The sequence below is a fragment of the Limtongia smithiae genome, assembly GCF_038497785.1.
Source record: "Limtongia smithiae strain NRRL Y-17922 unplaced genomic scaffold V1518scaffold_8, whole genome shotgun sequence".
Taxonomy (NCBI): domain Eukaryota; kingdom Fungi; phylum Ascomycota; class Lipomycetes; order Lipomycetales; family Lipomycetaceae; genus Limtongia; species Limtongia smithiae.
This window is the reverse complement of record NW_027117629.1, coordinates 465,772-480,915: the sequence shown is the minus strand read 5'-3', so window position 1 is coordinate 480,915 and position 15,144 is coordinate 465,772. Positions and strand designations below refer to the sequence as shown.

The window sequence follows — 15,144 nt, the reverse complement described above, 5'->3', positions numbered from 1 at the left end:
GGTAGACGCAGCAAGAGGCTTACGAGCCGAGCCAGCAGCGTAGCTCCCAGCACGCTCAGCGTATATCTCAGAACCGTGCAGCCTTCGGTACTGCCTACGCCGTACTTCCCAGCACGACTCCGCAACCTCCACCTGCCTCTTGGGGCAATGCACGTGAGCAACATTAGATTTTTTTGTTTGGTTTATTCGACTACTCAGTAAGTTTGATTACTTCTTGCTCTTTCGCTTCAGCGCACGCATCTCCTTCTTCATGCGTCCATCAACCATCTTGTAGCGGCCCTTCACGCCCTTGGGACGGCCCATGATCCCGCGGTTCGCGCCCTTCGCCACAACAACCTTCACCTCCCGCTTCTCCGTCTTCTTGCTGGCCTTGCGCATCAGCTTCTGTATACTCTCTGCCTTCTCCTTCTCTGACTTGTTCGGATCCTCCACAATGATATCTGACTTCTTGCGCAGTCGTTCGAGCTTGCGCGAGGCCTTCATTTTCTTGCGCGCCTGGGCCTCCTCCACCTTCTTGATCGGCCGCGCGTTGAGAACACGTAGCTTAGCGCGAATCGTAGCAGCGGCCTCCGCTGTGATTTCGCGGATCGGTTTGCTGAATCTGTCCTCGTCGTCCAGAAACCACTGCGGCAAACCGTCACGATCCCGCATAGAGTACCGGTTATACGAATCGTCAATCATCTGTGCTTTGCTCTTCTCCTTCAAAGCCAGTTGATGTGCAAGAGTCATACTTTCTGCTGTGATAATGTCGATATTTGGGCCCTTATTCGCCTCGTCCTCTTCGTCAGACGAGTCGTCGTCCCATTCCTTGCCCTTCTTCTCCGACATGTTCTTGACGATCTCAAATCCGCCGTCCTCCTTGTCGCTATCTATGACGTCCTTGTCATCCATCTCGTCCTTTCGCTCATTGGCACGTCTAGCTTGCGCCTTTTGAGTCGCCACAATATGCTCGATTGCAGCGTCGGAGTCTCCTTCAGAGTCGTCAAGTCCCTCAATGTCTTGGAACACGCTCTGACGGAAAAACTTGTGAGCTTGCTTGCTTAAACCATTGACCTTAATGTCCTTAGATTCTAGAGTGGTAAGCAGCTTGCCGTTTGTCGTTGATCCTTTCTCCTCGTCTTCCGACGCAGACCCAGAAGATTCGTAGTCCTCATCGATCTTGATCTGGACATCATCGTCTTCATCGTCGTCATCCATGTCGCTGTGAGGCTCATTGTCTTCGATACCATTCCACTCAGTGTCCGAACCTTCCTCTCGTAGCTTCTTGGCACGATATTTCGAGTCATTCTCCGCGCGGCGCTCCTGATATTGCTCGTACCTGTGAGACGAGTTAGCTTATGAACAAAGGGCGTGTGCCAATTGGCTTATACATGTTATCGAGTTCGTCCTCAAGACGATCAACGTCTGCCTCCGGGTCTTCGCCAATTGTAATTTCCTCAATCTCCTTCTTCTTGGGCACTTCGACCACAATCATGTTCATCTTTCCTTTGGCCAGAGTATTTAGCTGTCCGCTCTTTTCGACTTCCTTCAAGCTGAACAGTGAGTCACTGTTGACCTGCGCAGCCTCGATACCGATATCAACAGGATTCAGCATGCCCAGCTGCATGCGCACGATTTCTCTCTGTCGCTGCTCATTCTGTTTCCGACGTTCTCGCTTCTGTCTGGCCGCTTCCTTGGCTTGAAAGCCTTCCAGTTCGTATTCGATCTTCTCCTCTTCGGTCATGTTGATGGTCGGGTCATCGTCCTCGTTGTCGGGTTCCTCGTCTTTCTTGTCAATGCCTAGTGCCTCACGACTCTTCAAGCGCCACTTGAGCAAATTCCGGAAATCCTTTTTGCCCAAAACCTTCAGATCCTTACACAACTCCTTCAATTCGTTGGTAGTTTGCTCAAGTTTTTTCACAAGCTTAAGTTCTTGCTTCAACTCCTCTTCGCTTTTGACCTTTTTCTCTCCGTTCTCGTCTTCCTCCTCCGTCGCGGTCTCAATCTGCGCAGGTGTAAATGTGAACTGCGACATTGAACCGAGCGCAGCAATGGGATCTATCCCTTTGATAAAATCCATAGCCGACATCGTCTTGAACTGCAAGTAATCGCCTTCCTCGTAACCGTCACGCTTTCTCTTCTTCTTTTCGGGATTGTAGACCTTTGCCTCGAAATTAGGAGTAGGATCACTAAGGTCCTCGAACACAGAGCGCGGATCGAGAAACTTGGGGTCGAGCTTTTTCGGAGCCTTAAAGCCTCTGCACACCACGAAAATTTCGGCAGATACATTTCGCGACGCTGGTGGCTTCGTGGCCTCGACCTTGTTGAACAACTGGTTGAAAACCCACAGTAAGTTGTTGTAATCCTTCGACCTAAACACTTTCGTAACGAAAATGCCGCCGGGCATAAGAAATTCGGTAGCAAGTTTCAAAGACTGCAGCACAAGCTCGGACTGTGTGAACGCATCCTGAACCCACGCGGTACCGACGTTTGGCGCACCGTCGTGGAGAACACAGTCGGCTTTCCACGTCTTGAGATGCTGGCGAAGCTGAGCGCGGCATTTGTCGGACGTAATATCTTCCTGAAATGTGATGACCTTAGGGATAGGCTTGATCGGCGCGAGATCCACTCCAACGATTAGCGAGTTCACTGGGCAAAGGCTTGATGCAACCTGACACCATGACTAGATTCGCCGTCAGTACGCTGTCAGATAGATAGAAATACACAAAAAAACTTACACCAGGCGCAGCGCAAAGATCGATAACGACCTTCGATTTTTCCAAAAAATTTCCGTACTTCTGATTGATCTGGAGAATTTTGAAGGCAGCACGAGCTCGATATCCCTGGAGCACCCCTCTATTAGTAGCTTGAATAGCTCATTGCTGCAGCGCCGTGCAAAGAACTGCTTACCTTCTCCTTTGCCAGTCGGTAGTAGTGATCTAATCGACCTTTCCCGAACTTCTTCTGAGTCTTCCCCATTTTGGTCGAAGTACGATAGCGACCTAGAAATTGCAGGGTACGTTGGCTGGAAAAATATTTTTGGGAGGCGTAAGTTGGGAGAAGCCGGTTTGAGGAGGGTAACTCCCAGCGCATTAAGGTTGTCTCGCTCATCGTGCGGCGCAGTCACTTTACAGCGAATGCTCTCGACGCCGTCGAGGTAATTTCATATTCCCAGCCAATGCAGCTCGGCAGCATTGTTCCACTACATCGCGGCCACTGAGCAACCCGTCGACAAGTACTCTACCATGGAGGAAGCCGATATGACCATGGCCGACATGATTATGTGCGCCCACCAATGGCTGCGGCATGCGGATAATATGCTTCCGCCTCGGCGAGAGACGGGCTGGTCCCATATCGATTATAAGAAGCTGGCACGGACAATCCAAAAAGTATGGCGGCGTACAGGAGTTGTTTACGATGCTGCACACTAATTCAGTTTTCAGGCATTGGCTATTTTAAAGCACTATGGACGGATGAACGAGGCGTCCCGGAACGACTTTTACAATCTCTTCGAGTGCTACCTCGGGTACAAGAATTCCAAAATGGCGTTTTACACGATATGGGAATATATATATTTATTTCCTGCAGATTCTCTCGTATGTATTTCTGTGTCGCGTTTATGTTTTGAATGGATCCTGATGTTCGACTGTAGGGATATTTGTTGGCGTACCGATACTACCTACAGCTGGAGATGCCAGACCAAGCATTAAAAATAGCTACAATGGGGCTAGATGAGACCGACTCAAAAGCTCCTAGCTATAAGGTATGAGATTACAAATAGTTTGTTCATGTATTCTGCTAACATGCACTTGTAGAAACTTCGTGAGGTGGTCAGAAAGTCAAGGCGGATAGAGCCGGAGCCCCCAACGCCACCCCCGGAACCAGTACTCACACAACCAGCAGGAGTTTGTTTTTTGCAGTTATTGCCTTCAGAGATTGAAGATTATATCCTGAGCTATTTGAGCACAGCAGAAATAACGCGGTTGCGGCGGGTATCCTCGACATGGAACGAGCACCTAATCAGTATGCCCCGCCTTTGGAGAGCACTGGATTTCCGAGATGCGTTGCGACCTGTTCGATATGCAGATGCGCTCAGATATCTCTCTTTTGCGAAGCGCACACTTGAGAGTGCTTACATAGAAAAAATTGCAACAAGCGACGTCGATGCTTGTCTTGACGAAATTATGGAGGCGTGTGAGACGCAGGAGTATCGGTTAAAAGTGCTTGAAGTTAGTATGAGCTCCTTTTTCTTTGACTCTCGCGAACTCTCTGAGAAAAGACTCCTTTTATTTTCGAATCTTACACGACTGAAGCTACCATTGCACGATGCTGGCGATTTTCCACTGTACCTGGCGCACAACGTGTTTCCAAATCTTGAGGATCTATTTCTATTGGCCGATGCCGATCAGCACGTGAACAGCTCTCAACGACGCGATACAGAACCTACCGACTTCAGCATGAACCAGCGGAGATTATGGTCGTACTCGCCATTTGAGCGAGTCAGGTCGAATATCAAACGTTTTCGAGTTGGCTCACAAGCATCTGAGAGTGCTGTTCACGACTACCTGGACGAATATCTTGCGGATAAAGATACCAATACGCTGGCCATTGTCATGTTGTTCGATCTCAATAATCTGATCGAAGTCATGCCGAACTTGGAGAGCTTTATATGCGTTCAAGTGAAGACCACGACGGCGTCCACTCTCGAAAATCCGGAGGAACATCTTTGTTTCCGAAACAACAGCAAATTGACGTTCATCAATCTTTCTCAGAGCGATTTCACTCAAGTCCCGCATTATCCGTCGTCGATGCGTACCTTGATTACAGATTCGACCAATCTATACGTTCCGCAAATAATGGGTCCGATAGCAGATATAGAAGTTGACGAGGAGTTGCTCGATCAGGCGCTGCGAGGTAAAGAGTTTCAGGTGGAGACATATCAGAATCTGGAAGTTCTTGATCTGGCCGCTTGCGAACTAGGTGCGGATGCGTTACTCGAATGGCTTTCATATATGGACCCAAATAAGCTGATTGAGTTGAATTTAAAATTGACGTGGAAGTATCTCAACTTTACGGAACAGTTGACATGGTCCGAGATTGGCATGAGCTCGGATGTTCGAAACACCGGAGAAAAAGTTATGGCTGCCAAATTTTTGGTTGTGTTGGCGCCGCAGCTCCGAAAACTGAATTTGAGTTGTACGAAGATTAACGACGAGTGTCTGCGCACTTTCAGGGAGCTACGGGATTTGGAGTATCTGGATATTTCTGGCTGCCGAATCACCTTCTCTGGATTGTGGTATCTGCTTACTGGACGCGCCTCTCAAAAATCTGGCTGGTCATGCTCACACCTTCAAACGAAGTTGCGTACCGTGATTTTAAAAGACTGCAAGGTATCCGACGAGTTTCGGGAGTTCTTGGAGACCAACGGAATATGCACCGGAAAATACATCGATAACGACCAGTTATGGGGACACCTACCGTTTTGGAAGAGCAGGTATCTTGGCACATTCGCATAGACAGGGCGGTTTAAGGAGTTTATAGGCGGAACATATTTGCATGATTTTAGAGGATAAGTAATGATAAGCGGCTATGATCGATGATGAGACCTGCACCTTATTTTAAACGACGAGCAGCGGTGAACGGTTCTGATTGGTGATGACAGGACAAATGAACATCGCTTGTTTGCTGTCTATTGTAAGTGTTCGCGTATACGTTTATGAATACCCAGCATAGTAGTAGCAAATAAATGAGCATACAACTGTTTAAATAGTTCGGGCTGGCTCTGGCACCAAACAGAGCCACTGTTGAAAATGTGCGTACAGTATGTCACGATCGCGACCACCGAAGTGGACCGGGCTACTACTACTCGTGACCTGCAGCTCGCTTGAACGACCGGTATGTTCATCGCTAATACTTACGACACTTCATCTGCAATACAATCCTCTCAAATCAGTGAATGATCTATGGCAACTACATCGAATACTACAATGGATCCCACTGCAGCGGCTCTGTCCGCCGCGAAAACTCGTCTACGGAAAGTCGTCGCGAGCAGACTGAAGAACCTTAGCTACGACAGTATCGTCTGCCAATGTATGTTTTGACTATAATCCGCATATTCTTGATCAACTAGCTGATATAAACATATATCTAGCTAGTAACATAGCCGACATAGTCCGCTCACTTCCAGAGTACAAAACCGCAAAAAATGTAGCACTCTACATGCACATGGACGTCTCGCACTCGGTACCTCGAAAGAGCGGCATGAATGTCGAGGTGCATACCGACAAAATTATCGAAAACGCAATGGCCGACGGTATATGCAAGCATCATTCACTTATGTCCATTCCAGTAGGCTAAACTGGAAGCACAGGCAAAGAGGTGTATCTACCCCGGATAGTTCCCATGACCGAGATACGAAGTGATCTACGAAAAATGTTCCACATGGCACAACATAAATTACACAGTCAAAAGGAGTCACATTTCACCCCGAAACTGTTTTTGCAGATGCTGAGAGTCCCGCGAGACGAAGCTGTTGGTGACCTCGAGGCTGATAACGAGGTGCACGGGTTTGCTATCAAAGAGCCTACCGGCGGCGACGACGGTGTGTGTGCTGGTGAGTAGAAGCTAATGAAACCGAAGACTGATAATTTCAATAGTGTATGACCAGTCTGGTCTTGATCTGATAATTGTCCCTGGGCTGGTCTTCAACTCATCTTGCAAGCGAATCGGCAGGGGAAAGGGCTTCTACGACAGTTATATTGAGCAGCACAAGGTTTGGTCTGAGAGCCAAGGTCGGCGATCTCCATATTTAGGTACGTACATTATCTCAAATCTAATTATAAATGCGCCGCTTCTAATGCTGATCTAGTTGGAATTGGATTTCATGAGCAGTTGATTTCGTTAAATGACGATAGCGCGCAAGAAGACAAGAGCTTCCCGTGTGAAGAACACGATCAAATACTGGATACTCTCGTGATTGGCGATCAAGTATTCAAACAGCCGTCGGAATGAATCAACATCAATAATCAAAATTAGGTCACGTAACTAGATAGACCGTTCCAACGAACGCCAAGCCAAAAATCAATATTATCCAGTTGACGATGTTCGCCAAGACTCGGTTGCTCTGTAAAGTCTTTTCCTGGATAGTAGTCAAGATAATTTGGAACATTTGGAAAAAGAACTGCCAGCCGCGTATCCGTCGGTCGGATAAACTACCAACGAGCTCGTGAACAGCCGACGAGAGCATGAATGTACACACCATGGCTTTGTATTTCGCCTTGGATGTTATGTGGAACGCAGATAGAGGGGCTTGAGACCTTCCTGCCAGCTCGCGACGAGAAAAATGCACACTCAGAGGGTAGTACACATGGCGCCACAAGAACCGTTGGACCGGTACATTCCACTTTCTCGCATATTCGGATAACGACGTGGCATTCCACCAGTCTTCATAGAACAAGCGGTCGCCAAATCGAGTGATCTCTGCGAAGCAGTTCAACACCAGTTGCCAGATTAGTACAAATGCAATCAAATATGAGATTGTGATCGGATACATTAACTCCAATGTGCACGAGATCACGAGTAGCACAGGCTTTATGAGAAGACCGGACTCTAGCTGGTTATACTCAGCTTTGTATTGTTTCAGGACCGGGAGAACATAAAATTCCACGATGGAATAGAACATGGCGATCGTACAGACCAGTCCGATAATCATTCTTGTTAAATGAGCAACTCTGACTTTCGGTGTACGCGGATACTCCAGTTCATAGCACAAAGTTGGAATAGAAAGCCAAAATATCACATTTGTGGCAGATAAATTCTCTGGATAGTTCACATTGCCGAGCGTCGACCTGAGCTCAGATTCAAGTGACTCGCGCTCTGAGAGCGGTTCATTGTCCGCGAGGGTTAGAAGCTCGTGGTATTTAGTACTGAGAAACCCATTGTAGAATGAGTAGGAGTGCATCTTCATAAGATGAACTAGGAAGTGAAGCAAGAAGAAAATAAAGTGTGGCCAGGGCCAGCGGATGTAGAGAAGGAACGCAGACACTGACGCGAGGAAGCCCAATTCGAACAATGACTGTAATAACCATCCCGACGACTCCTGTTGAAGTTTTAGTGTCTGTATTTACCAGGTAGCTGGGGGATTAGCCTACCCATCGAATTAATTGCGCAGCGCAGAGTCTCTGAAATATCAAACAGCCAATTGATATAGAGTGCTAGTTCATAATGATTAGAACGACGACAAAATTTCAAAAAGGTAATCAGACATACCAAAGCAACTTCTGCCAAGAGCAATTCCGGAAGTCTTGTCAACGAAAGCGATAAGATTTCCCATGAGGCCAGCGATCCACTGAGGCGAACTTGCTTGACGACGGGTGCTATAGCCATGTACACTAATACTAACCAAAACGCTGAGTAAAACCCGCTATAGGCCGTACTTGAATAGTAGATTTTGGCCTCATGCGGTAGCCCGAGGTCATCTTTAATGCTAAGCAGCGCCGACTGATACCTGAAGCGGGTCCTGGGGTAGTCCCAGCGGTCTGTAACTGAGATTGCCGTGACGGCGACTGAACCGGCGATCGTCTCTGCTGTTACGTGCATGCGTAGGAACTGGGAAACCCGTAGAGATGCGCATACGCTCAACAGAGCGAGATTATGGGTGGCCAAATCTGCGTACACAAATCGCGCTGGCACTCGGACCTCGGGTCCCACGCGTGGGTGCTTCCATGCGCCTGCACGCGTTTCGCACCGATCCGTGCATGTGGCGCCTGCACCCCTGAGCTCGCAAACGCAAATTTACTTGGGCCTTCGCGTAATTTTTAAGTGTGGCGCGGTCTTGACGTGTGGCTGTGCTTCTTCCGTGGCGGTTTCGATCGACTCGCGTATAGTTGGACTCGTCGCGACGTCATATGTGTTGATCAGTTACCCGTCTCTGAATGCCTGCTGAATTCGCTACTCGTACTGTGACTTTTGACGAGATTTATGATTTGACGTACTGTTCACGTATTTGCACATACCAACACATCGAATGCCATTTTGCTGCGTGATCTGGTTACCGTTGACAAGACCTTGATACCTGCATCTTGGTTGCCGACGATTATACTGGTTTAAATAGGAGCTGAAAGTCTTGAACTGTTGTGCCTGATGTTATTGGAGAGTTGCGATTAAGTGATTGTGGAAGTCGTCTTTCAACCACGTCATGCGAAGACCTCGTGTCAGTGACACGGGCTTGAGAGATCTGATTAAATGCACCTGGAGCAGTAAATATACTGCAGCAGATCTTGTGCTCAACACTGCTTTGCAGCTGTGTCGGATCATATCAAGATGTAGCATATACACGATCGACCTCGTTCATTCGTCATCGTCACTAAGTTCATTTACGATTAGTGGGCAAGAGATATAATATGCTCTGATAGGGCGAAATGACACTTGGCAATCTGGTGGTGGAAACCACAGGGCACAGGTTAAGATATGCTGAGGCACGCTTGGACCCGACAGATCATATGGGCGATGCTAAGGACCAGATAGACCAGTGTAGTAAACACCTTTGTGGTCGCTGTGAGCGGTTGATTCTAGAGAACCACTTCTAGATGACCACTGAACGATTCTACACGCCGTCGCATAGCATATGCCTAAACGACTCATGCGACTCATGCTAGCGGAGTTCGTTCTCGGAATAGTGACCAAACCGTGATTCATCTTGCTCTCGATTCTGAATCGTAGTGCAGTGCTGCTCAGCGGTGGAACTTCGTATGCTCCGCCAATCGTGCCTGACCAGCCGCGTGAATTCGGCTGCTCGTTTCTAACAAACCTGATCATACCAACTATCTTCGATTGGACACCGCTGCATAGATTCAGGCTTTCCCGGCAATCATGTCCCGGGCCGGACGACATGGCCATAGTTGTTCCACCAAGGTTCCCCGGTGGTCGTGCACTCGACAGCATTCAAGACGGTATGATAGCTCCTGCTTGCGTCAACTGTTCGTGCCGTAATGAACTGTTGACCACATTTTTGCGTCCCTCTACGGGATGATTGGGGCAAGAGACACGATGTATTATATTCGGCTGGAGATGACGACGGTTGATTACAAATGACTCTTAAGTACGCTAACAAGTGTTCTAACACCGCGGCTGTGGTTTGTAATGTCACGAACACGCTGAACTCTAAGATCGATAACAGTTCGCCTGCGGCTCTGCCGGAGGTGAACGACGCAATAATTAAGCTCTGCGCTCCGCCAGTTCCCAAGATAAGCCCTGCGAGCCGCAGATAAGACCAACACGTTTCCGGCGCCACGGGTGCAAGGCGAAATGAAATGCCTCGTTTTCGTCGGCCGCGCCCCGCAAAATCTAGCGGACAGGGTCGCCAGCAGGCGTTCTGTGGCTTCTATTCGACGTGGTTGCGAGGAAGTCTAGGTGGGCGCGCCGCCGTGACGAAGGAGACACTTGTCGCAGGCATGGAAGCCCGCGCCGCGCGCTCAAGAATGGGGTTTCCGGCGCGCTAGAGCCTTGATTGAGTCGTCCAGCACGAGGCTTCGATTGGCCCGGCGCCTATTCTGGTCCTGAGTCTCAGGCGCAGTCGCTGCCTTGGGACAGGCGCAGGCTCTAGCGCAACTCTAACGGCGTCCGCGATTTCGAGGCCACTAGCTGGAACAAATTCCATCGCGTCTAACAAAAATGCCATCGTGCCGCCGCCGCCACCACTTCTCTTATTTCATCACGACCACCGACGAGGTCACGCCGCACCCTCTCCCCCCCTCGGCGACCAGTTCCTGCAGCGCAGTTTCCAGCCATGGCCGACTCATCCGTGTCTGAGAAGACCCCGCTCGTGGTTGCTCCGCTCGAGAAGACCCCCGTCGTCTCGGACAATGCAGTCCACGACGAGTTCTCGGCATTGCCGCCGTCGGAGGCGCAGACCCTGCGCGATCAAGTAAAGTACACTGAACGCGACACGTCCTACCTGTCGCTTTTCAGATTCGCCGACTTCAACGACATGTGCATTCTGGCGATCGGTTTCGCGAGCGCCCTGGCCGAAGGTTGCATGCGGCCACTCATGAGTGTATGTCCTGCGCGCTACAGTCAGGTTCTCAATCATGCTGACATATCTTAGCTCGTCCTGGGCCAAATCACCGATCTGTTCGCTGCTTATACGCGTTACGTTCCTTATGAGGATTTTTACTACGGCGACAAGTTCCTCAACTCGACCGAATACTACAACTCGTATTACAACTCTTCATTCTCCGGTAACTCTACCTACAACCAGACCGAATACTACACCAACTCTACGTCGTCGTACTATGGCTATGACAACGGATACATTGACCCTGACTACTTCCAACGTCAAGTCAACATGTACACCACGTATGTCTTCTGCTCTGCTACGTATTATGACTTGGCGTTACTGACTATGTTCATAGGTACCTCGTCTACATAGGTATTGCTGATGTCACTCTCTCCTATCTGTCTACCTACGTCTTCATCGATCGAGGAGACGTTATTTCTTCCCGAATTCGTGAGAAGTATCTCGAGGCTACTCTCCGTCAGAACGTTGCTTATTTCGACAAGGTCGGCACCGGTGAGATCACGTCCCGCATCTCAGGCGATGCCATTCTTATCCAGGAAGGTATTTCTGAGAAGATTGGATACTGTATTGCCAACTTTGCTACCTTGATTGCCGGTTTTATCGTCGCATTGACTCGGTCGTACCAGCTTGCTCTCATTCTCTCGAGCATGCTCGCGATGATGATCACTAGCTTTTCTTTCGGCTCGCAGGCTATGAAGCGTGCTATCCGACGCTCCCTGTCGGGATACTCTGTCGGAGGTACCCTTGCTGAGGAAGTCTTATCCAGTATCCGCAACGTCCAGGCTTTCGGCATTCAGGAACGTCTTGCTCTTCGATACGATTCGTACCTCGTTGTCACTGAGAAGTACGGTCATCGTGCGGGTTTGCTTCTTGGTGTCATGATGGGCTTTATGTTTGTGGGTATCTACGGCGCTGATGCCATCGCGTTCTTTGTGGGTCCCATGTACATCCAGAGTGGTGTCTTGACCACCGGCAAGATTGTCACTGTTCTTTTGACTGTGACCCATGGTGCTTTTGCCATGTCGCATATCTCTCCTCATTTCAAGGCTTTCACATCTGCTACTGCGGCTGCGTCTAAGATTTACACGACTATCGATCGCCAGTCAGCTATCGACTCGCTGAATGCTGGTGGCGAGAAGCTCCAGACTGTAAACGGTGACATCCAGCTTCACGATATCAAGTTCATCTACCCGTCGCGTCCCAACGTCGTTGTTATGGATGACTTCAACCTGAACGTCAAGGCCGGGACGACTGTCGCTCTGGTCGGTGCTTCTGGATCCGGCAAGTCCACCATCGTTGGACTGATTGAGCGATTCTACAACCCGGTTCGTGGCTTCGTCACTCTTGACGGTGTCGATATCACCAAGTTGAACATCCACTGGTTGCGAAGCAAGATTTCGTTGGTTTCTCAGGAGCCTACTTTGTTCTCCACGACCGTGTACAACAATGTTAAGCAGGGACTTATTGGATCTGAATACGAGCACCTGAGCGAGGCTGAGAAGTTTGATCTCGTCGTCGAGGCTTGCAAGCAGGCCAATGCGTACAACTTCATCCAAGCTCTTCCCCTCGGAATGGAGACCCCTGTTGGCGAGCGCGGCTTTTTGTTGTCTGGCGGACAGAAGCAGCGAATTGCTATTGCGCGTGCTATAGTTTCGAACCCCAGAATTCTTCTTTTGGATGAGGCTACTTCTGCGCTTGACACTCGAAGCGAGGGCATCGTGCAGGAGGCTCTGGATCGCGCGTCGAAGAACCGTACTACTATCGTTATCGCTCATCGCTTGTCTACTATCAAGGACGCTGACTGCATCGTTGTTATGAAGAAAGGCGTCATTGTCGAGTCCGGAACTCATAATGAACTTCTTGAGAAAAAGGCTGAATACTATGAACTTGTTCAGTCTCAGAAGATCAAGCAGGAAGAGAAGGGCGAGACGAGCGAGGAATTCAGTGTTACGTCGGAGACTGAGTCTTTTGATGAGAAGGTTGAGATTGACTCTTTGGAGAAGATCAAGACTCGTGCCAGTGTTAAGGTTACTGCGATTTCGCCCGAGTGCGATAGTTCTGATATCGAGAGCCTGGCCGCTGAGACTCCTAAGGAGAAGGAATACACTTTCCGCGAACTGATTGTTTTCATCAGTGGTCTCTCGAAGGTAGACAGTAAGTATGTCTACATTGGATTCGTTGGATCTATTCTGCAGGGAATGTCGTATCCTGCTCTTGGCGAATTTTATGGTCATGCTGTTGAGGGTCTTAACTTTGCATTCACGGATCCCGACAGAATGTTCAGACAGGTGTACACTTACGCTGGTCTGTTCCTCATGCTTGCGATTGTGATCTTCTTTGCTACTACCAGTGCGAACTGGTGCTACAGCTACGTTGGTCAGCGTCTCGTTCGTCGCATTCGTTACCAGATGTTCCGCAACCTTCTCCGACAGGACATTGCTTTTTACGATCGCGAGGAGAACACTACTGGCGCGCTTACCGTGTCTCTCGCAAACGAGGCTCAGTCGATTGATGGTCTCTCCGGATCTACTTTCGGCCAGATCTCCAACTCTGCGGTTATTGTTGTGTCCAGTGCCATTCTTGGAATCATTGTTGCATGGAACTTAGGTCTCGTCTGCGTTGCTTGCGTGCCATTTATGATCATTTCTGGTTTCTTCCGATTCCAAGTCCTTGCCAAGTTTGAAGAGACTGTCAAGAAGTCCCACGAGGTTTCCGCTGCTTACGCTTGTGAGGCGACGTCGGCCATCAAGACTGTCATCTCTCTGACTCGTGAGGAGGATGTTATTCTTCATTACCACACCGTTCTCCATGAGCAGACTCAGAAGTCTCGAGGCACCTCTCGTGTGTCCGCCATTCTGTATGCCTTTGCTCAAGGCATGCAGTACTTCATTACTGCGCTTGCGTTCTGGTACGGCAGCAACCTGCTACGTGTCAGGAAGTATGGTCTTTTGGAGTTTTACATTTCTTACATGGCTATCATTTTTGGATCGCAGAGTGCCGGTATTATTTTCTCTTATGCATCCAACATGGGCAAGGCGAAGATTGCGGCTGTCAGCATTAAGCGCATTTTCGACAGTACCCCGGAAATTGATTCGTGGTCGACTGTTGGTGCTGATCCTGTTGATGTTGAGGGTGCCATCGAGTTCAAGGACGTCGTCTTCCGCTACCCTACCCGCCCGCAGGTTCCCGTTCTTAACAAGCTGTCCCTTTCGGTGAAGCCTGGCCAGTACGTCGCTCTTGTTGGTGCTTCTGGTTGTGGCAAGTCTACTACCATTGGCCTTGTGGAGTCCTTCTACCGACCTGATGCAGGCGAGATCTTTCTGGATGGTGTTGACATCAAGACTTTGAACGTGAATGCGTACCGGTCGCACATCGCTCTTGTCTCGCAGGAGCCCACTCTTTATGCTGGATCTATTGCATACAACGTGAAGCTCGGATCTCTCTCGGATGACGTCTCCGACGAGGCTATGATTGCCGCTTGCAAGCAGGCTAATATCCACGACTTCATAACCTCTTTGCCTGATGGCTACGATACGATGGTTGGTTCCAAGGGTACTCTCCTATCTGGTGGCCAGAAGCAGCGCGTCGCCATTGCCCGCGCTCTTATCCGTCAACCCAAAATCTTGCTTCTCGACGAAGCTACTTCTGCGCTTGACTCGGAATCGGAGAAGATCGTGCAAGCAGCGCTGGACTCTGCCGCTCAGGGACGGACTACTATTGCCGTCGCGCACAGACTAAGCACTATCCAGAATGCGCACCAGATCTTTGTGTTTGATCTCGGTGTTGTTGTCGAGCAGGGTACGCACCAAGAGCTGCTTGCTCTGAAGGGCAGATACTTCGAGCTCGTGCAAATGCAGGCACTCGAAGAAATGAAGTAATCGTGGTTTTTGTTTGGACTCATAGCTGGCCTTTTCTTTCAGTTTATTGTTTTACCATTTTTGGCTTGTTTTTGCTCTGTCACTCATTTACCCATTGGTGAACAAGGGGGTGGTATAGAATTAGAGGAAGTTGCATTGAACAATGAGGTTTGGGAAATCTATATTACTTTGAAGATGTAATATAAAATCCGTTAACGTCTCTTTAACCGC

General features: G+C 49.2%; 5 protein-coding genes across 5 annotated transcripts; 3 read left to right on the top strand and 2 right to left on the bottom strand.

The window, feature by feature from the left end:
• Nucleotides 1-163: 163 nt before the first annotated feature.
• On the bottom strand, nucleotides 164-3,020 carry V1518DRAFT_418923 (Spb1 C-terminal domain-containing protein). Its single transcript, XM_066904648.1, has 4 exons — nucleotides 2,890-3,020; nucleotides 2,718-2,822; nucleotides 1,371-2,662; nucleotides 164-1,318 (listed from the first exon to the last, which is right to left on the bottom strand). The coding sequence occupies exons 1-4, from the start codon at nucleotides 2,956-2,958 to the stop codon at nucleotides 208-210; spliced, it is 2,577 nt and encodes an 858-aa protein (XP_066758816.1). The 5' UTR covers nucleotides 2,959-3,020; the 3' UTR covers nucleotides 164-207.
• Nucleotides 3,021-3,118: 98 nt separating this feature from the next.
• Nucleotides 3,119-5,735, top strand: V1518DRAFT_418920 (uncharacterized protein). Its single transcript, XM_066904647.1, has 3 exons — nucleotides 3,119-3,575; nucleotides 3,632-3,742; nucleotides 3,795-5,735. Exons 1-3 carry the CDS (start codon nucleotides 3,453-3,455, stop codon nucleotides 5,493-5,495), a joined length of 1,935 nt encoding a protein of 644 aa, XP_066758815.1. The 5' UTR covers nucleotides 3,119-3,452; the 3' UTR covers nucleotides 5,496-5,735.
• Nucleotides 5,736-5,966: 231 nt separating this feature from the next.
• V1518DRAFT_374873 (uncharacterized protein) lies at nucleotides 5,967-6,990 on the top strand (the record flags this gene model as incomplete). The annotated part of the gene is made up of 5 exons (XM_066901478.1): nucleotides 5,967-6,069; nucleotides 6,131-6,292; nucleotides 6,350-6,580; nucleotides 6,636-6,791; nucleotides 6,848-6,990. The coding sequence occupies 5 exons, from the start codon at nucleotides 5,967-5,969 to the stop codon at nucleotides 6,988-6,990; spliced, it is 795 nt and encodes a 264-aa protein (XP_066758814.1).
• Nucleotides 6,806-8,876, bottom strand: V1518DRAFT_316993 (uncharacterized protein). The gene is made up of 3 exons (XM_066901133.1): nucleotides 8,248-8,876; nucleotides 8,130-8,192; nucleotides 6,806-8,077 (listed from the first exon to the last, which is right to left on the bottom strand). The coding sequence occupies exons 1-3, from the start codon at nucleotides 8,575-8,577 to the stop codon at nucleotides 7,016-7,018; spliced, it is 1,455 nt and encodes a 484-aa protein (XP_066758813.1). The 5' UTR covers nucleotides 8,578-8,876; the 3' UTR covers nucleotides 6,806-7,015.
• Nucleotides 8,877-10,622: 1,746 nt separating this feature from the next.
• On the top strand, nucleotides 10,623-15,114 carry V1518DRAFT_317047 (P-loop containing nucleoside triphosphate hydrolase protein). Its single transcript, XM_066901134.1, has 3 exons — nucleotides 10,623-11,032; nucleotides 11,084-11,334; nucleotides 11,391-15,114. The coding sequence occupies exons 1-3, from the start codon at nucleotides 10,766-10,768 to the stop codon at nucleotides 14,932-14,934; spliced, it is 4,062 nt and encodes a 1,353-aa protein (XP_066758812.1). The 5' UTR covers nucleotides 10,623-10,765; the 3' UTR covers nucleotides 14,935-15,114.
• The last annotated feature ends 30 nt before the right edge of the window (nucleotides 15,115-15,144 follow it).